This window comes from Saccopteryx bilineata, chromosome 5 (genome assembly GCF_036850765.1).
Source record: "Saccopteryx bilineata isolate mSacBil1 chromosome 5, mSacBil1_pri_phased_curated, whole genome shotgun sequence".
Classification (NCBI taxonomy): Eukaryota; Metazoa; Chordata; class Mammalia; order Chiroptera; family Emballonuridae; genus Saccopteryx; species Saccopteryx bilineata.
The window spans coordinates 156,695,254-156,716,127 of record NC_089494.1 but is presented as its reverse complement, the minus strand read 5'-3'; the positions used below and the strand labels follow the sequence as shown (position 1 = coordinate 156,716,127).

Sequence of the window (20,874 nt, the reverse complement as noted above, 5' to 3'; positions counted from 1 at the left end):
AAACCCACAGTTTATCTGAAATTTTCAAAGTAAAATCTAGAACCCAGTTAGTAGTATGTGTTAACATCTGTAATGAATCAGGTCCCAAAGCCACATCTTAATGCATATGTCCACTTGTTTTTATCTGCTGTGTACCCAGATTTGTTTTTAACGTAACAATTTCAAAAATCTACTTTAGTATTAAGTTTTCATTCAAAGAACGCCAAATATGCTGATACTTGGGCTTCACCCAACCAAGAGCTGAAGACAGAACTCTACCATACAGAAATGTCTACCTGGGACTTCTTGTGAAGGGAGCTTCAGATTGAAATGCTCCTTAGATAAAATGAAGATGGCCTGGAGACTAGCCTTGGGTTAATGCGGGCGCTCAGGCAAAGGAATGTAGGTCGACTGGAACTGAGAGAATAGAGGTAGAGAGAAGAGATGAGAGTCTACACAAGGACCCAAAATGATTTCCTGAGGTTATTGTCCTTCCTTGTTCTTATTGGGCTTCATGATTTCATAGTTAAAATTATAAAGCTTTTTATGCCTTGTGAAACAGTGCCCCTTCTAACACCTCTGTCAATAGCCTTATTTTTTACCATCTGTTTTAAAACTTTTTTTTTATAATCAAGAATACTTGCTAAGTTTTACATAAAGGTGTGTTTACATGTTTAATATGTTTATTTTACACAGCTACCCCCTAACACAGTGCTTGGTAGCTAAGTTGTTAGGCAAATATTTAGAGAATAAATAGATAAATGAATGATATTTTTTAATCCTCTGAGCCAACTGGCCAGGGCCCAATGAATTAATTAATCCATGTGTGTGTATGTATGTATATATATAAGGTCTACCGGAAAGTTCTGTCCATTTTTGGAATAAAACAAAATACAAATTTTTCTTACCGTCAATAAACTTTATTAAATAATATATTTCCACACCAATCCTATCTTCCGAATATGGTCCAAAATGGTTTGCTGAGCTGAATTAAGCCTTTCTGCAATCTCCGGTGTTGTCAGAAAAGGATCTTGCTCCAACATGGTCTTAACAACATCGTCATCGATCAAAGATGGTCGCCCAGAACGTGGCTTATCAGAAAGGTTGAAATCACCTGTTTCAAATTTTTCAAACCATCTTCTGCATGTCCTATCAGAAACTGTACCTTCACCAAACACTTTCAATAAATTTCTACATGCTTCTGCAGCATTTCTTCCTTGTTGAAATTTGTAAAAATACAGTGGCGTAAATGAATTTTATCAGTAGCCATGGTACACTATCGCTTCACACATAAGACTAACGTGAATCAACTTTGTTTTAGTTAACTTGCTACGTCAGTATGTATACATTAAGTGATAAAAATAGAGAGGCACACATGCGCCAAATAAACATGTGCTTACGTGTCAAAACTTGTTGTGATAGAAACAGACAGAACTTTCCAGTAGACCTTATATATATATTCACACAGATACATAATATATATAATATATTATATATTATACATGCAATATATAATGTATGATATATATTATATCATATTATATATTATATACATAATATATTATATATTTTATATTATATATAATTTATATTATTATTAATTCATATATATGTGAATTTATTTATTAAATCCTCACAACAACCATTATTCCAAATTTGATCACAGGAAATGAAGGCTCAGAGAAGTTGTTACTTGCTCACGGTTCCATGTCTGGGATGGTGGGCCTGAAAATTGGAATTTCTTGGAACAGTTCTGGTTATGCTGTCTCTGATAAGAACAGGACTGCAATAGTGTAGCTGTGACTGTGGGAGGTGGCTCACCTTCCCTGTGGATGAAGCCGTTGTGAATTTCCCAGTTTCATAACTGGCTCCCTGGTCACAAGACTATAACATGAGACTAGGAACAGTGCTTTTCTCAGACAGGAAAAAATTTAATTTTCAGGGAAATCCGAGTACCTGTATTTTATGGTGGTTCTACTGGCTTTAAGGAGTCATCAAAGCATCTGAAATGATATATCCTTCATGACTACACTTTAATTGAATTTCATTAAAGAGCTACATGAACTCTTAATTGTTATGAAGAGTTATCAGACCAAAAAAAAAATACATGAAATATTAAACTTTGTAAAAGATATTGACAAGAGTATTTTGTTGCCATAAAGGGATTAGAGCTAATTCATCTATGTTCTCATTTTGGTTCAGTCATTTGACAACTGTATAATCTATAACTTTGGACAGCTCCTCACCTGAAAGCTGCCGATCTTGCTTCTATAAGATGTCCTACCTTTTCTTCTGAGCTTTGAGAGGATAAATCAAGGAAATGAATGATAAAAGAACCTTTAAAAATGCAGGGTTTTCCCAGGCCAAATTTCCAACTTTTGCCTTGAACTTACCAGTTCAGAGACAGCCGATGAGACCCTTCCAGTATAGCTTATAATTTAGCATTTTTATGAATTTCTAGTCTCAGGTTTCATTTTTGTCCCTTGCCATTCCATCACAGATCTCCTGTTTCTCCATCCATAGATCTGTTTTTGGCAAATTCTTTCACATTCTCTAGAACAGTTGTTTTCACATTCTAGCCTGCATCAGAATTACCTGGAGGGTCTGTTAAAAGAGAGATGACTGGCCTACCCCTAGAGGTTCTGATCTAGTCCGTCTGAACTAGGGTATAGAATTTCTTTCTAACTTTTAGGTAATCCAGGTGATCTAGATGCTGTTGGCCCAATGGCCATTTGAAGACTACTGCTCTACAGAACATAAAAACATTGAAAAGCATCATGGAAGGGACACTTGTAGTAAAAGTTACCTCAATGTAGCTCTGAGAACAGCCACTCTGGCCTTCTAGCTCTACGTGGGTGAAGTTGACTTGTATTTGTTCTCCCGAGGGCTGCTGTATGATATAGATGCATTGTGTGTCATGAGTGAAAGGTCCAGACAAGTCGGAAGAGAGGAGACCCTCTGCATCTGTGTAGTTCCCTCCACAAAGTGGGTCCGCTAAAGAGAAGGCAAAGAAGGATAAGGTTGTGTGGGTGACCATTCCTCTGGTTCACTGGCATTAGATACATTTTCAAAAATGTATACACATACACAAGCAGTCATATACCCCCTTCGTTCACCCTGGGCAGGTTTATATATTTATATTCTTTGTCTAATTATAAGATTTCCAGTCGGACATGTGCTTGTGAGACAACCATCTAGTGCAGGGATACACAACCACCTTTTTATACTTACCGCCCACTTTTGTATCTCTGTTAGTAGTAAAATTTCCTAACCGCCCACCGGTTCCACAGTAATGGTGATTTATAAAGTAGGGAAGTAACTCTTTACTTTATAAAATGTATAAAGCAGAGTTACAGCAACGTAAAGCATATAATAATAATTACTTACCAAGTACTTTATGTCGGACTTTTGCTAAGTTTGGCAGAATAAATATAAAACAACTTACTATAGTTAAATCTTTCTTTTTATTTATACTTTGGTTGCTCCACTACCACCCACCATGAAAGCTGGAATGCCCACTAGTGGGCGGTAGGGACCAGGTTGACTACCACTGATCTAGTGCCTAAAGAAACAGATGTAGAGATGGGCAATCTAAATTCCCATCTAACACCGTCTTCTATAAATTGTTTTTAAAAATATATTTATACTCTCCTTTATTCCAAAAAGATCTGAGGCAGTTTATAAAATACATGTGACAACATAAAATATATAGCCAGAAAAATGAATCAGATTAAAGGAATAATGAATACAAGATAGACAGAAGTGGTCAGGGGAAAGAACACAGGTGTGGACTACCGAAGTGACAGGTCAGCAGCAGATTCAGCCTGAAGCCAAGGGAAATAGAGGAAGGGCACCAGTAAAAATTATTAATTCATTATTAATTTCCTGATACTGTGACCTAAGTTATGTTTTCCTTTGAGTTCCCATCAAGGCATGATGATGTAAGTTAAGAACAAAATCTTTTACAGCCCTAAAGGAAATATCATAGAGCATTTCTTTGTCTTGTGTTGGCTTGTTGGTCTGTTTTAAGGTGTCAGTGCAAATGAAAGCATGCTAGCTATAAAACCTAACATATTTCAAAATAGACTGCATTTCTCTCATGAACCATGTCTCTCACAAAAAACACTGAATAATAGCTAAGGAACTGAAGCGTAACTCATTTCACTTTAGGTGCATCACATATAGTTACCATAATATGGATCCCACAATTTAAAAATAGAGGAATATTGTAACATTAATAATAGAACATTGAAAAGATAAAGAAAAAACCTGGAACTGTAAGGGAAATCTTTATAAATGCATGTTGTTAGTCAGAAAGTAAGTCATTTGCAGTACCACACTAAAAAATAAACCAGCTACACACCTAGCACTGTCCTGCACGTTCAGAATAAACTCCCAATGTCAGGTTACTTACAAGGCGATGTTAAATAGGTGATATGGAAGCCTTGGTCAGTAATCTGGTTATCAGAATGAAAATGAAGTCTGGCAAAGGGACCTGTTGTCTGGAGTGGAGGGACAGACAGAGTGCTGCAGAATTTCCCAAGAACAGGATCCTGATTCAAAGGACCGTCTCGAATCTAAAACAAAAACAACAACAAAAAATGAATCAGTAAGCTCTAATGGTCAGGTTTTAACAAACCAAATGATTTTGTACATTTATTTCAGAAAACTCATCAGTTAAAAGTAATGGCTCTGGCAGTGTTTTTGTTTGTTTGTTTTGTTTTTTTGAGGATTTTTTTCTTCTTTTCCAAGTGAGCGGAAGGGAGATAAACAAACTCCTCTATGTGCCCTGACCGGATCCACCCAGCCACCCCACCTGGGGCCGATGATCTGCTGATCTGGAGCCATCCTCTCAATTGAGCTATTTTTAGTACCTTAGGTGGAGGCTCCACAGAGCCATCCTTGGTGCCCAGGCTGATGCGCTTGAACCAATCGAGCCTTGGCTGAGGAAGAGGAATTGAGAGAGGGGGAGAGAGAAGGGGGAGGGGAGGGAGTGAAGAAGCAGATGGTCACTTCTCCTGTGTGCCCTGACCAGGAATTGAACTCGGGACATACACACAACAGATCAATGGTCTACACTGAGCCAACCAACCAGGGCCTCTGGCAGGTTTTTCATTCATGTGTCTATCTAAGACTCGGTTGGGGCTCCGTAAAGGGCAATCTCCTTTCCCATACCTCATATCTTATCTTCTGTTTGAATTTCAGTTCAGAGGAGGGACATACACTGGAATTTTTCTCATGATATCTCTAAACTCAATGTTTTCTTTTCTAGGCTCTCTCCCCAGCTATTTGTTTTGAAATTATGAGATTATAAGTCCCTGGTAATCTAGAAGAAGAAAATTAATTTATGCAAAAACAGTAGGAGAAGGAATGGCGGCAATGTCCATTGATTGACAGCTTGGTCTAGGTGTCCGGAAGGACCAGAGGTGGAAAGGAAGTAAAGTCGGATTAGACACAACAGAAAGAGGATGACTGGAATTTAAAAAGTGCAACTTTAATTGTAATAAAGTACCACAACAATGATGTGCCCTTAGAAATCAAAACCTTTTTTAATTGTGGATTTTTTTATCTATTAAGTAATCATGTTAATAACCTCTATAGTTGTGTTGTGATCACAAATTTTGATACTGCATAGAACACCAAGACAGCAAAGGACTAAATATTTTAATGTGGCCAGTTTTGTCCATTCAAGTTACTTTTGCTATTGTCTGCAAAGTTATGAGGCAGCATTACTTAATTCCTGTATTTAACTCATTCCTTGAAATATAGCTTGTTGAGAAATGAGAGGCATTTAAATATTGTCAGAGTGATTGATACTTTCTGTTATATGTGCATCCAAATTAATATGTAGAAGTAAAAAAAATGCTTCTGATTTTAATTTGATGGAATTTATTGAAAATTAATTTCAAGAAATTTCACATTAATGTCAAAATTCAGAAGATTATCTTGATGAAAATTTCCAGAGAGAGGTAGATTTTCCAGTCATTCCCAAAGGTTTTGAATTTATTACAGCTGCTAAATTACTAGTCATTTTAACTTGTGGAGACCATGGTTTGACACACCCTCCTATCCTTTATGAATAATTTTGTAGCATTACATTCTCCTCTAATGGTCTTGGAAAAGCATATTGTCCTTTATCACCACTGCAGGGGATACTGAGATTTATGGTGATAAGACAGAAACAAGTAAAGAACTCAATCTTCTCGATGATCTTTTGGTCTACAGTGGAGAGCACATGTTTTTATATACCTCTATTCATATGGTATCTGAATATGACAGCCTTTTCTTTTTCCATATTTTAATCTTTTACTAATAGTAAGCAAAAGGGACACTGGCTGACTCTGCTTCTCCTAATGGCAGTTATTCAATATAGTCTGGCAAAACTCATCCTTTGTGAATTCATTTCTGTGCAATTGCTATTATTTTTCTTCATGGAACACTATGGTCAATTTGTGAAATACCTTAGTAGTTTACCCCAAACAACTGAAGATTTGAATCTGCATTGGAGAAGATACCCTTTATAGTGATTATCCCAGTAATTCTGCTATTCCTGTGGACTCTGAGCTTCCAGGAAATGACAGGAGCAAGTAAGGCAATCTTTTTTTCAGATTCAAATGAAACAGAAGTAACAATCTGGCATGATTAAGAATAAGGAATTAGTAAGACTTAGACATTGGCTTCTTATTGAAGAATATATCCAACTGTTACTAATAAAAATTGTGGTCATCCATGGGCATCACCAAACCATGATTACCAGAGTTCTAATCATATGATGATAAATTCTATCTAAATACAGTTGTTTACCTCAAGATAATCTTTGCTGCAGTCATCATGATGTTCCAGACTCAAGGTCCCAAAAGTAAATGTTATCAGAAGGCCAGGACTGGTTAAAACTCTCCAGACACAATCTCTTCCTGAGGGATAGTTCCCAGGATATCCCGGAGACTTAATAGAACCGTAAGGACCAGTCAGTATTCCTCCACACTCTAAAATAAGAAGAAAAAATAACTTTACATCTGTGTACAAGTTATAATTCATGTAGCATTATCATAGCCATTTCTGTGAGAAGCCCAGCTTCATTTAAATAACTACGTGTAGTCTTGATAACCTCATAAATTAAATGAGACTTTCAGTTTTTCAGTTTGATAAAGTTATAAATCTAGAAGAATCAATTGATAAATAAGTGAATCACCCATGTGTTAAGCTTTATACTTGTCAGCCATCCTATGGTTGTAAGGTTAAAACATAGTGCTGAATCATCTGAGCAATGAATAACAGGAAGACAGATACAGTTTTTGCATTTTGAGGTTCATTCTGTACATTAACTCTTTAAAAATCCTAGAAATTCTGTCAGTCCCTATGTCTTTCTACAAACCAGATCATTATATGCATTAGAATAGTTAAGTGCTACACAATTTTCATTTGAGATTTCTTAACACTTTCTGATACAGTCAAAGCATTGATTTTACAAGTGAAGGAATTCAAATGTCTGTAGTGGTTGAGTCACTTGCCCAGGGAGGGAGTAACTAACGGACTGGGCCAGGCTTTCTGACACCTACTTCACTAACATCCCCACTGCACTCTATCAGTTGTTTATCAATGACTGGAAGATTCTTTTCTTTATTAATACCCACATTTATTTAACAGGAAATCTGTGGTGGCTCATGAGAAGTGCTACTGCCAAATAAAAAAATAAAACACTAAATAGAAATCTAGACTGCCATAAATATAAATTAGAAAAATAAATAAAATAAGATGACATTTCAATAGGCAAGATATGAGATTTACATAGTTATGCAGGTTATTTGGACAAAAATTTTGTTGCCAAGGTAAAAAGAAAATGAAACAAATTAGTAATGTAATTCCCACTGTTTATAATGAGAAAACATCTCAGTTGCTCAGGGGAAGACACTTTTTCAAAACTTTGTACTTAAAAAATTATCATATGGTAAAAAAATGAAAATATCCTGAGCAAATTAGTAAGACTTAGACATTGGTAAGACTTACATTAGTAAGACTTAGAACAATGCAATACATAATACAAAGAATTAATTTCCCAATATATGAAGAGCTTCTGCAAAAAGAGAGATATAAAGAGTTCACTGAAAAAATTTAATGCTTTTTAAAATACATATGAAAAGATGCTCAACTTTATAATAAGGAAAATACAAATATATTAACAACAAATGGAGAATAAAATCTTAGAAAAATGTCATTTATCATAACATAAAATATCAACTATCTAGAAAAAAATAACAAAAGATAAGAAATAAATAAACCCTGAAATCATAAAGCATTACTAAGATAAATTTTAAAAGACCTAAATAAATATAGAAATAGTCCAAGTTCATGAATTGATAGGGTCAAAATTTTTAAGAAGTAATTTTTTTCCAAGTTGATTATAGATTGCATGCAATGCTAAGAAAAACACAGCAGATTATTGTGGGTAATTAACAAATTGAGTTTAACATTTATATGGAAATGTAAAGAACCCACATGTTTTAAAAGAATGAAGTTATAGTATTTACATAACCAGATTCAAGCTTCTATAATCAAGCCAAAGTGGCATGAGAATAAATAGACCAATATAAAGATGAGAAATTCTGGAGAAGAATGTGATGGTAATTAGGGAGGGAGGTTGGAGGAGGGGAGGAGGGGAGGGGCACAAAGAAAACCAGATGGAAGGTGACAGAAGACAATTTGACTTTGAGTGAGGGGTATGCAACATAATCAATTGTCAAAATAATCTGGAGATGTTTTCTCTGAACATATGTACCCTGATTTATCAATGTCACCCCATTAAAAATAATTTTTTAAAATGTAAAAAAAAAAAAAATGAGAAATTCCAGAAATAGTTGCACAGATTATTGATAAATAAATTACAGTTCTGGTATACTGTTTTGTTCTTGTTGTTATTGTTGTTTTCATTTTTTTTTTTTTTGTATTTTTCTGAAGTTAGAAATGCGGAGGCAATCAGACTCCCACATGTGCCCGACCAGGATCCACCTGGCATGCCCACCAGGGGGCGATGCTCTGCCCATCTGGGGCATTGCTCTGTTGCAACCAGGGCCATTCTAGCACCTGGGCAGAGGCCATGGAGCCATCCTCAGCACCTGGGCCAACTTCGCTCCAGTGGAGCCTTGGCTGCAGGAGGGGAAGAGAGAGACAGAGAGGAAGGAGAGGGGGAGGGGTGGAGAAGCAGATGGGCACTTCTCCTGTGTGCCCTGGCTGGGAATCGAACCCAGGACTCCTGCACACCAGGCCAATGCTCTACCACTGAGCCAACTGGCCAGGGCCTGTTTTCAATTTTATATATGTTTAACAATCTCATAGTAAAATTAAAAAAGAAAAAAAAAAGATGAACAAAAACAAAAAATACAAGCCCTGGCCTGTTGGCTCAGTGGTAGAGCATTGGCCCGGCGTGTGGAAGTCCCAGGTTTGATTCCTGGCCAGGGCACACAGGAGAAGCGCCCGTCTGCTTCTCCACCCTTCCGCCTCTCCTTTCTCTCTCTCTCTCTTTCTCTCTTTCTCCTCTCCTCCTGCAGCCAAGGCTCCACTGGAGCAAAGTTGGCCCAGGTGCTGAGCATGGCTCCATGTCCTCCACCTCAGGCGCTAGAACAGCTCCGGTTGCAACAGAGCAACGCCCTAGATGGGCAGAGCATCGCCCCCTAGTAGCTTGTCAGGTGGATCCCTATTGGGCGCATGCGGGAGTCTGTCTCTCTGCCTCCCCGCTTCTCATTTCAGAAAAATACAACAAAAATAAATTATGAAATAGTCATTAAGGTAAGGAATACTACAGGAGGAAGTGGTCAGTGTCCTCAACAACATCACTTCAGTAATTTACTAGTTGAGCTTATGAAAATGCTGTTCAGTAATTTCATAAAGGACCCTTAAGACTTGTGTTTTTTAATTTCTGACATTTCATTCACATTTTATTATTTCTGAACACAAAATCAAATACAAACTCATTGTAGATTTATTTGATAAAAAAATGATTATAAAAATATTATGTAACACTGGATCCCTAAACATCTAATATATCCAAAAGTTTAATATTGATAAAAAAATGTAATAACCTCAAGATTTTGCTTTTTTTTTTTCTTCTGTGTTTATACTTACCTGGTTGCCGTGTTTCCCATCTTACTGTGAAGCCCCTCTCCTTTCTTAAGTGTTCAGAATAGAAATGAAAATAGAGAGCACTGTCACTACTGAGGAGTGCAGGAGGGGGGCTGGAGCCACAGAACCTTCCAAGCTGAAATGCTGCGGAGGAGTCTCCATCATGAATCTGAAGAAACTCGTGTGGGCAACTGCCCACCGATTCTAACTGGAAAAACGTGAAAGTGATACGCAGCACCTGAAAATATAAAGGTCACAAGGTATTAGTTCTCATTTCCATGTTAATTCTGAAGTACGTCTCCCACTAACTGAGGAAGGAGGGGCAGCCCCCCTCTTCCCTGAGAAGGAAGAAAAAAAAGGAATGCAAGGGAAAGGAACATGGAGGGGTAACTGAGTCAGCCAGTTAAAGATTAATTTCAGTTCTCTGAAAGGTTGCCTGGAGCTGGTTGTAATACAAAGCAAGAAGAACAGGACTGGTACCTAGCTGAGACCAGTGGTTCAGAAACCCTTTCCCCCATCAAAACTTACCCTCCCTTCCTGAAGTCATAAGAGTGATCCCTTTGTCTACAGGCATGATTCCAGACAAAGGGATCACAAGCCCCTTGCATGGACATATGTATTCTGTAAAAGATATATACAATATAAAATATCTAACTTCGAAGAGCTCGTGGTTTATTGCCTCTTTTGGGATGACGCTGCTCCACTGGCTATTAAAATTCTACTTCCTTCATCAAGTTGTCTCGGCGTCCCTGTCCCCCTTGATTCCTGCTACATAACTAGGAAGCATTTACAGTGAGTCACTTTTAAGAGTTATATCTAAAATTTCCAAATTATCCACAAATACATATGGAAATTCTACGTGTTCAACGTCTTGTGTTAAAAAACAGCTTAGCCTGACCAGGTGGTGGCACAGTGGATAGAGAGTCAGACTGGGATGCGGAGGACCCAGGTGCAAAACCCCCAGGTTGCCAGCTTGAGCATGGGCTCATCTGGTTTGAGCAAAGCCCACCAGCTTGAACCCAAGGTCTCTGGCTCGAGCAAGGGGTTACTTGATCTGCTGTAGCCCTACGGTCAAGGCACATATGAGAAAGCAATCAATAAACAACTAAGGTGTTGCAACAAAAAACTAATGATTGATGCTTCTCATCTCTCTCTGTTCCTGTCTGTCTGTCCCTATCTATCCCTCTCTCTGACTCTCTGTCTGTCTCTGTAGAAAACAAACAAACAAAAAGCTAATATGTAAGGTAGGATTCCATCTATTTTTCTCTCAGATACATAACCAATTCTGCCAAAAATATGTTAATTAAATAAATTTTACAGCTTTATTAAGGTATAATTAATACACAAAGAACTGCACATATTTAATGTGTAAATTTCATGAGTTTGGACATATGCAAACACCTGTGATGACATCACAACAATCAATGTAATAGACATGTCCAACACCTCCCAGAGTTTCCTTCTCTCCCTCTCTATTTTCCTTTCTCTCTCTCTCCCTCCCTCTATCAACTTCATATAGTAAGAATATAATCTACCCTCTTAATAAGTTTTAAAGTACAAAATACCATATTGTTAACTGTAGGCACTATGTTGTATAGCAGATCTCTAGTATTTGTTCATCTAGCACAGTGGGAGTCAACCTGGTCCCTACCACCCACTCGTGGGTGTTCCAGCTTTCATGGTGGGCAGTAGCGGAGCAACCAAAGTATAAATAAAAAGATAGATTTAACTATAGTGTTGTTTTATAAAGATTTATTCTGCCAAACTTAGCAAAAATCTGACATAAAGTACTTGGTAAGTAATTATTATTATATGCTTTAACTTGCTGTAACTCTGCTTTATAAATTTTATAAAGTAAAGTTACTTCCCTACTTTATAAATCACCATTACTGTGGAACTGGTGGGCGATTAGAAAATTTTACGCCCTGGCCGGTTGGCTCAGCGGTAGAGCGTCGGCCTGGCGTGCAGGGGACCCAGGTTCGATTCCCGGCCAGGGCACATAGGAGAAGCGCCCATTTGCTTCTCCACCCCCACCCCCTCCTTCCTCTCTGTCTCTCTCTTCCCCTCCCGCAGCCGAGGCTCCATTGGAGCAAAGATGGCCCGGGCACTGGGGATGGCTCCTTGGCCTCTGCCCCAGGCGCTAGAGTGGCTCTGGTTGCAGCAAAGCGACACCCCAGAGGGGCAGAGCATCGCCCCCTGGTGGGCAGATCGTCGCCCCTGGCAGGCGTGCCGGGTCGGGCGCATGCGGGAGTCTGTCTGACTATCTCTCCCCGTTTCCAGCTTCAGAAAAATACAAAAAAATAAAATAAAAAATAAAAATAAATAAAAAAGAAAAGTAAAAAAAAAAAAAGAAAATTTTACTACTAACAGAGATACTAAAGTGGGCAGTAGGTATAAAAAGGTTGACTACCCCTGATCTAGCATAACTGAAACTTTATAGTCTTTGAATTGCTATTTAGTAGATTAATAAAATAGATTTACCTAGATTTCATTAAACTGTTAAGTCCACTAAACAAATGCTTCCAAATCAGTAAAATACAATAGACATTTGAAAATCTACCTTGAATTAAAATTTACTAATATTACAATTCACAAGAATTTATACCTCGATCACCTGAATAGCCTGTTGCTCACACACAGATGTTCATCACTGACCCCAGAGATACTGATTCTTTATGGACCTCTGAAACTTTCAAGGTACTGATGCTCAACTCATATTGAGTACAGACTGAGTAGGCAGGTGTAGGCATGCACAAAGTCTGCAAGTTTTCAGTGGTTGCGTATCATAAGAGATGAGGAATGAGAGAACAGGCGAAGGTAATATGAAGAGATTTGAGCAGACAAGGAGGAGAGAGCAAACACAAATTGTCTCCAAGTTGACATGTTAAGAATATATAGAAAAATATAGGACAATAGTTAATTACATATAAAAGGTTTTGTACTGACATCCTTATTTAAAATAGTCAAACAAAAGAAGACTGTTCAATTTAATTTCAATTGTGACCTAAAACCACAACAGCATTTAACTAGTGAAAAAAGATATCAGGATATTTTTGAAATTCTATGCTAGGGAATTTTTAAAATTTGTTACCCAAGATTACATTATGTTTGCCCTTGAAGCAATTTTATTAAAAATAAAATAAAAGTTCATAGATTGAACTATCTTGATTTATATAATTTCCACAATGTTATATAAATTGTGTTGGGGATAAAAAGACATAGAATCACAACAATCAAGAAAACAACATATATTTTCTTATAAATTGATAATAAAAATTTCAAATTTTTTCACAAACTGTTTTAAAAGAAAATTGTTTTCAGTGTCAGGAAATAAAATTTATGAAAACTAAATGGAAGGAAGGAAATTCACATAACGTTCTCACTGGGAAATTTGTTTTGGAGTTTATTCTATTGTGGGCTACCAGGTCCCAACGAGCCTTTCCTCCTCCTCAAGAGGAAAAATATAAAAGTTTTCTGACCTTGTACAATGACCTCTGTAATATCGCTGGAAATAGTTAATAGGATTTCAAGGGGAAACCTTACCTTTTCATAAGTACAACTTTATTTCAATGAGCTTAAGAGCAGGTTGAAAAATAAATATTTGGAAAAGTTGAATAATATATATTGGAGATAAAAGCACTAAAAGCCTCAGGCTCAGATCGTAATTTGAAGACAGTGCATGCAGCAATGGAGGTTCAGAGTCACTGTTGTTGAACTGCCTGGGTTTGAGAGACTGCATGCCATGTGTTCCTGCACAAATTTCTCAGCTGCTCCAGGTTTCATCTCCTTATACATAAAATTAGCCCACATAGATAACTCCTATCTTTCAGGGTTGTGAGAGTTAAAATACAATGACATAATCTATGGAACAATTTGCATAGAACATTGGCACGTGCGATAGCCCAGAGAAGGCAAACTGGTAAGAAAATCATCTGAATAAGGGTTCTCATTTTTGCACAGTAATCAACATTCTTGAGTGATCATCTACAAACACTACTATCTCAGTAAGAACATGCCTTTACAAATCACTGACTTGCAGTTAGCCATTCCATGTGGAGAATCGTCCATACTGGACCAAGCTTGGACTTTGGAAACAAACTTGACTGAAATCCTACTAGTCCAATTACTAGCTAAGGGGTGTTTTTAAATAGTTAGTTTCTCTTAGTTTCCATTATCTCATCTATAAAATGAGAACACTATTCCTTATTTCAAAGAGTTCCTGTAAGGTTAGAGAAAGGTATTAAATTGCCTAGCCTAAAGCTTGACATTTAGTAAATCCTCAGTGTATGATAGATGAATTATCACTATATGTATTTTATATAATACATATGCATGTCACATAGTCGCATATATAAGTGAAACCTACATTGGATGGGAGACACTATAGTTACCTTTCTCTCTTCAGTTTGGACAACCCAGAAGCAGTTAACATCATGAACATAACCAACATCAGGGCTCATATAGCTGAAGCTTCCATTCACCCCTGAGAGGGACCCTCCACAAACTGCGAAGGAACAGAAAATCAACTGTGTTTTTCAGAGGCTCCTAGAGGAAGAGGCAAGGCAGCTCCAACCCTGCCAATGAACTGCTTAAAGAAGTCTAAGTAATTAACACTAGAGACAGAAGTCCTGCCATTCTTTTGTCTCCCCATCCCCCTTTTCCTTGATCATCCACCCAAATCCCACTTCTTGTTCAAACTTCATGTCTCTCCATCCCCACCATGAACTTCCCTGCCTCTTCGTGTTGTCTCTGCCTCCCATTCTCTCTACCTCTGTGATTCTTGTCCCCACATAGTTGAGTTCTTTTTTTTTTTTTTTTACACAGAAAGAGAGTCAGAGAGAGGGATAGATAGGGACAGACAGACAGGAACGGAGAGAGATGAGAAGCATCAATCATCAGTTTTTCCTTGCGACACCTTAGTTGTTCATTGATTGCTTTCTCATATGTGCCCTGACCGCGGGCCTCCAGCAGACCGAGTAATCCCTTGCTTGAGCCAGAGACCTCAGGTCCAAGCTGGTGAGCTTTTTTTTTGCTCAAACCAGATGAGCCCACGCTCAAGCTGGCAACCTCGGGGTCTTGAACCTGGGTCCTCGGCATCTCACTCTGAAGCTCTATCCACTGCGCCACCGCCTGGTCAGGCCAGTTTAGTTCTTATCATTAGTTCTTGTCTCTTCTCTGCCATTTGGTATTAGTCTTGTCTCCCCAAGAGATGAGCAGATAGTATATGGAGACAGTATTTTACACTTTTGTGTTACTCCACAGGGTCTATCACAGCCCTGAACACATAGTGAAGTCTCAGTAATGTGCTGATTCAGAATTAGGGGCAATAAGTGAGGGGTGGAGAAGTTATAAGAGGCTCTATGGTAGAGGCTGAATGTGACATATACATGAGGGACAGATACATGTGGATGGGAAGCAAAGAAAAAATTTGGAGAGGTTTGAGGGGAGACTACTCGGAATAAAAGAACAAGTAGGAATATTCATGGTGGTACATGAGGTCTGGTAGAAAGGAAAGATGTTTGGCTTGAAAGGGAGTCTTTTTAAAGAACTAATAAAATAAGCCTAGATGGATTAGATGAGGTGTGGTTATAGAGGATAATTGGAAAACTGTCCCAGTCTTTATTTAACAGGCACTGGGGAACCCAGTGTATTCTAGAGCAGAAGAATAACATGATTAAGTGGAATGTTCTGAAGAAATGGCTGCTCTAAAGGAAACTCACCCTTAGAAAATTACAATACCTTAGCACATTTTCTTTTCAGAATGAACGTAATGAAAACAGCAGCCCTGGCTGGGCATATCAGTTGATTAGAGCTTTGTCCCTACATACCAAAGTTGCAGGTTCAATCTCCATCCAGGGCACATACGAGAATCAACCAATGAATGCATAAAGAAGTGAAACAACAAATTAATATCTCTCTCTCTCTCGCTCCCTTCATCTCTTTCTAAAACCCGATAAATAGGCCTGACCTGTGGTGGCACAGTGGATAAAGCATCGACCTGGAAATGCTGAGGTCGCCGGTTTGAAACCCTGGGCTTGCCTGGTCAAGGCACATATGGGAGTTGATGCTTCCAGCTCCTCCTCCCTTCTCTCTCTCTGTCTCTCCTCTATCTCCCTCTGTCTTTCCCTCTCCTCTCTAAAATGAATTTTAAAAGTAAATAAATAAATAATGGTAAAAAAGAAAACAATTTTTTTTCTTTGAGGAAAAGGTACTTCTAGCTCAAATTGAATATATACATTTACCTCATGACTTCTATATACTTTATGTAAGGGAATACTTAGTTGTAAGCATTTGAGCAACTAGACAAGAACGTAGATTCAGTAGAAAATCTGTAGTAGAATGTATTATCATTAAATGATAATAAGTTTCTTAAGCTGTGAGCATCTGTGGTATAAGAAATGCTGAGCATACCTTGCTGTGGAATCTGACAGAGAAATCCAGTCCAGAAATGTGTGCACTCACAACTGAAAGAATTAATGCCATCAACACATGTCCCCCCGTTCAAACAGGGGTTGCTCAGACACTCATTGATGTTTTCTGTGCAGTTGATACCAGCCCAACCTGACTCACACTTACAAAGATAACCAGAGACTGTTTCCTAAGGAAAGAAAAAAACAATGCCATGAAACAAACAGATAGACAACAAACTCCAATCAACCTAAATAATAAAGAATAGTGATAGTATGTGATGTATGCAGCACGTGTTGAGTCACAAGCAGCTTCCAGTGGTCTAATTTGTATTAATATGTTTAAATGATGATCGCTGAGTATAATAAGTTAGATCTATTTAAATCAAACTGTAGGCTTTGTTTTACTATTTTGTAAATCACTAAAAGAAAAAATGAATTCATTTGTTTTACCTGGAAATTAAATGTACCACTAACTTTTATCTGAAAGTTATTGACAGTTCTTTATCTTAAGCTTAATCATTACCTTAAAATTAATATATCATAGAACACATATTGCATAGATGTGAAACTAAAATTGATTCTCAAGTACTCTATCTCTTCAGGCAGAATAAAGGACTCACAATGCATTGTCCATTTAAACAGGGGCGACTCAGGCAAAGATCACTGAGTTGTACACATCCATTTGGGCCAAAACCATTTCCAGTATATCCCGGGAGACACGTACAGAGTGGTAAGGAACCTGTTCAGAAATAAAAGTGAAAGTGTAAATACAGGGCTCCTCAATTCAGATCCAGTGACAAAACTCAGCCTCTTTTCTAGACAAGAAATTGTCCAAGTCAAGTCTGTATATCCCTAGGGGCAGGCAAGACAAGGTATAAGGAGAATATACTAGAATCTTTATTTTTCTATTTTTACCTTAAAAATAAGAAAAGCATTACATGTCTGCAATATTTAATACATGAACTGACACTGACCTGTGTGTCATGATCCTGAGTTATGCACAAATGTGAGGTACAGTAAGGGAAAGGGGGGTTCTCATCATGGGGGGCTCACAGCAGAAAACAGTATTCTTATGATGACCGTATCTGTTGCATGCACCATACATATATTGACTAACTTAATCCTCTCAAGGAGGTAATATTATTATCCCCATTTACAGATAAAGACAACATTTAAATGGTGGAACCAAGAGAAAAATCAAAATCCCAGTAAGTCTTTTTCCAGATTCATGTCCCTAACCACTTTAGCATTAAATAAATATTTAAATAATCACAAGTATGCTTATATGTGTGTGTGTGCGTGTGCATATATATGACATGTTAGTAAAAATAAGAGTAGTATTTTAAACTAGTAAAAGATATAATACATTAATAAATAAATGGAGTTAGGGACAGCCAGCCATTTGGATGAAAATATCAAGCTAGATCTTGATTTGATGCTAGAGATAAAAATAAATCCTAAAGAGATCCAAGATCTTCATGTTTAAAGTCTTGGTCAAGGCGCATGGAAGAAACAACTGCGAGTTGCTTCCACTCCTCTCCTCTGCCTTTCTCTCTCTCTCTAAAATTCAATTTAAAAAAATCTTTAAAAAAACATAAGGAAAAATATGTTTAAACATAAGACAGATAATAAAATAATGCCCTCAATGCATAATGAAATTTTACAAATTAATATGAAAGGAGATGAACAGAGGACATGAACAAATGGAAAAAATGGCCAGTAAATATATGAAAATCATTAATTATCAAAAACTTAATTTTGACTTAATCAAAATTAAAATAATAGGAAGGCAAATTTTGCCTTTAAGATTGACTAAAATGAAAACTAACATTAGTATTCATTATTGTCAAGGGTGGAGTAAACATATATTTGTTGGTGAATTTATAAATTGATACATTTCTGAAAGAAAGTTGAGCAATATATTAAAAATTATAGGAGTTGGAGGCCCTGGCCGGTTGGCTCAGTGGTAGAGCGTCAGCCTGGCATGCAGAAGTCCCGGGTTTGATTCCCGGCCAGGGCACACAGGAGAAGTGCCCATCTGCTTCTCCACCCCTTCCCCTCTCCTTCCTCTCTGTCTCTCTCTTCCCCTCCCGCAGCCAAGGCTCCATTGGAGCAAAGATGGCCCGGGTGCTGGGGATGGCTCCTTGGCCTCTGCCCCAGGCGCTAGAGTGGCTCTGGTCACAACAGAGTGACGCCCTGGAGGGGCAGAGCATTGCCCCCTAGTGGGTACAGCGTCGCCCCCTGGTGGGCATGCCGGGTGGATCCCGGTCGAGTGCATGCGGGAGTCTGTCTGACTGTCTCTCCCTGTTTCCAGCTTCAGAAAAATACAAAAAAAAAAAAAAAAAAGAAATTATAGGAGTTGGAGATCATTTTACACAGCATTGCAGATACTGTTGGTTATCTGCCTACCTCTATTTTTCCATTCCTTGTTCTTTATTTTAATTGGAGATATGGGCTCCTGAAATAAAGACTACATATTCCAGCCTCCCTTATAGCCAAAGTCAGCCAGCAGACTTAGTCCTGGCCAATGACATAGAAATAAAGTATCTTTACAGGCAGTGGACATGTCTACCTTCCTCTTTTTCTCCTTCCTGCTTGCTGAAATACAAGTATGAATTAATTAGCAGACTTAATTACTTTGGAAAATAATTGCTATCTTAGAACAGATCATAAAAGAGCATAGTCTATTGCATTTTTAACAATCTTAATGTATAGATTTTTAACATGGATTAACTTTTGGCTTAAAGATCAAAATAAAAATTTTTAGGATAGAGAATTTTAGTTTAAAAATGTTGATTAGTTTCATAAGGTCATATTGAAATACCCCAAATCAGAGGAAGAGATGAGTCATTACCTAGACCCGGGGAGCAGGACGCGTGTGGGTGGCAGCCTCCGTTGCTGACCGAGCAGACGTCTATGAGTGTGCACACTCTTCCATCGCCCTGGTACCCTGATCACGGCAGAAGCAGGGGTGTGACAAACAACGTTAAAGATATTCAGGAAGAAGAATCCAAATCTGAGAATCGGATACTATGATCCGGACTAATCAGAGATCCTCTATCATCAAACAGAAAATGTAAATTTAAAGTGTCATAAACAAAATTTCATGATTAAGAAAAAGGACAACTAGAATTAGGAACCTGCTTTCAGAAACAGTGTTCTCAGTTGTTCCTAATTACAAAAAATAACCAGTAAAAATAAAAGGATATATGAAACTGCTGGTAGACTTAGAAAATGCTGACACTAAAAATGTTGACATTTTTTAATTACAGTGACTTGATGATATTAGAGCTAAATTATTGCAGAAGTCCAAAGTACTGTTGTTTTGTGGTAATGAAACATATAGTGTTTCAGTTAGTCCCTTAGAACTCCTTGAACTTCCTCAATTTAGATTAGAGAATAGCAGTAAAGACTTCTTTCTAGAACAGAGGGAGAACAAATATGTATTACATGCTTACTATTGTGCTTGTTATTTAGTAAACATTATATGTAAAACACCTGACATATAAATTATATTAATAAGTTATTTGTGGGAACAATGGAGCTGTAGGTCTGTGATTCACGAAGAAAATTTTTCAAATTCTGCATTATCTCAGTAGGTTACTTCAGTTTTTAAAGGCTTGTTGTTTTGTTTTAATATTCAAAAGTTTTCAATTCCTTTCTTATGCTACAACTATGCTAACGTGTTCTGAATCCATAAGTGAAGTAAAGCTTTCCAGACCATTCAGTTTATCTCCTTAGACAGAAGTCATATTTAAAATGAAGGAAAAGGTCCTGTTATAAATGTATGATTTGCCTGTGATGGAATCAGGAAATTTAGTGTAGTACCTGGTGGACAGGCCTGACAGTGGTAAGATCCAGGTGTATTCACACACTCAACAGGTGGAACCACAGAACAACCGCCATTATTTATCTCACATTCATTGATATCTTGGCAATCATATCCATTTCCTTGCCAGCCTAGAAAAATAAGAAGGTTTAAAAAGTTATCTCTAGCCCTGGCCAGTTTGCTCAGTGGGTAGAGCACCAGCCTGGTGTACAGATGTCCTGGGTTTGATTCCCAGTCAGGGCACACAGGAGAAGTGACCCTCTGCTTCTCTTCCCCTCTCTTCCTCCTTCTTTCCAACTTGCCCTCCCACAGCCAGTGGCTCAACTGGTTCAAGAGTTGGCCCCGGGGCACTGAGGATAGCTCGGTTGGTCTGAGCACTTCAGCCCAAGTGCTAAAAATAGCTCAGTTGATTCAAGCTACCAGCACCAGACAGGGGTTTTCAGGTGGATCCCAGTTGGGGCACATGCAGGAGTCTATCTCCCCTCCTCTCGCTTAAAAGAAAGAAAAATTTAACTCTATAAATGAGTCAACAAAAAAGAA

The 20,874-nt window shown here is 37.9% G+C and overlaps 1 protein-coding gene across 1 annotated transcript in view; it reads right to left on the bottom strand.

Moving 5' to 3' along the window:
* Positions 1-20,874, bottom strand: part of CUBN (cubilin) — a 324,233-nt gene that overhangs the window by 287,863 nt on the left and 15,496 nt on the right. Inside the window, exons 9-17 of the mRNA XM_066279340.1 lie at positions 20,334-20,465; positions 19,360-19,455; positions 17,126-17,244; positions 16,507-16,693; positions 14,487-14,599; positions 10,099-10,333; positions 6,784-6,965; positions 4,394-4,556; positions 2,786-2,973 (exon numbers count right to left, since the gene is read on the bottom strand). Coding sequence (XP_066135437.1) covers positions 2,786-2,973; positions 4,394-4,556; positions 6,784-6,965; positions 10,099-10,333; positions 14,487-14,599; positions 16,507-16,693; positions 17,126-17,244; positions 19,360-19,455; positions 20,334-20,465 — 1,415 coding nt within the window. The remainder of the gene's footprint in view (positions 1-2,785; positions 2,974-4,393; positions 4,557-6,783; positions 6,966-10,098; positions 10,334-14,486; positions 14,600-16,506; positions 16,694-17,125; positions 17,245-19,359; positions 19,456-20,333; positions 20,466-20,874) is intronic.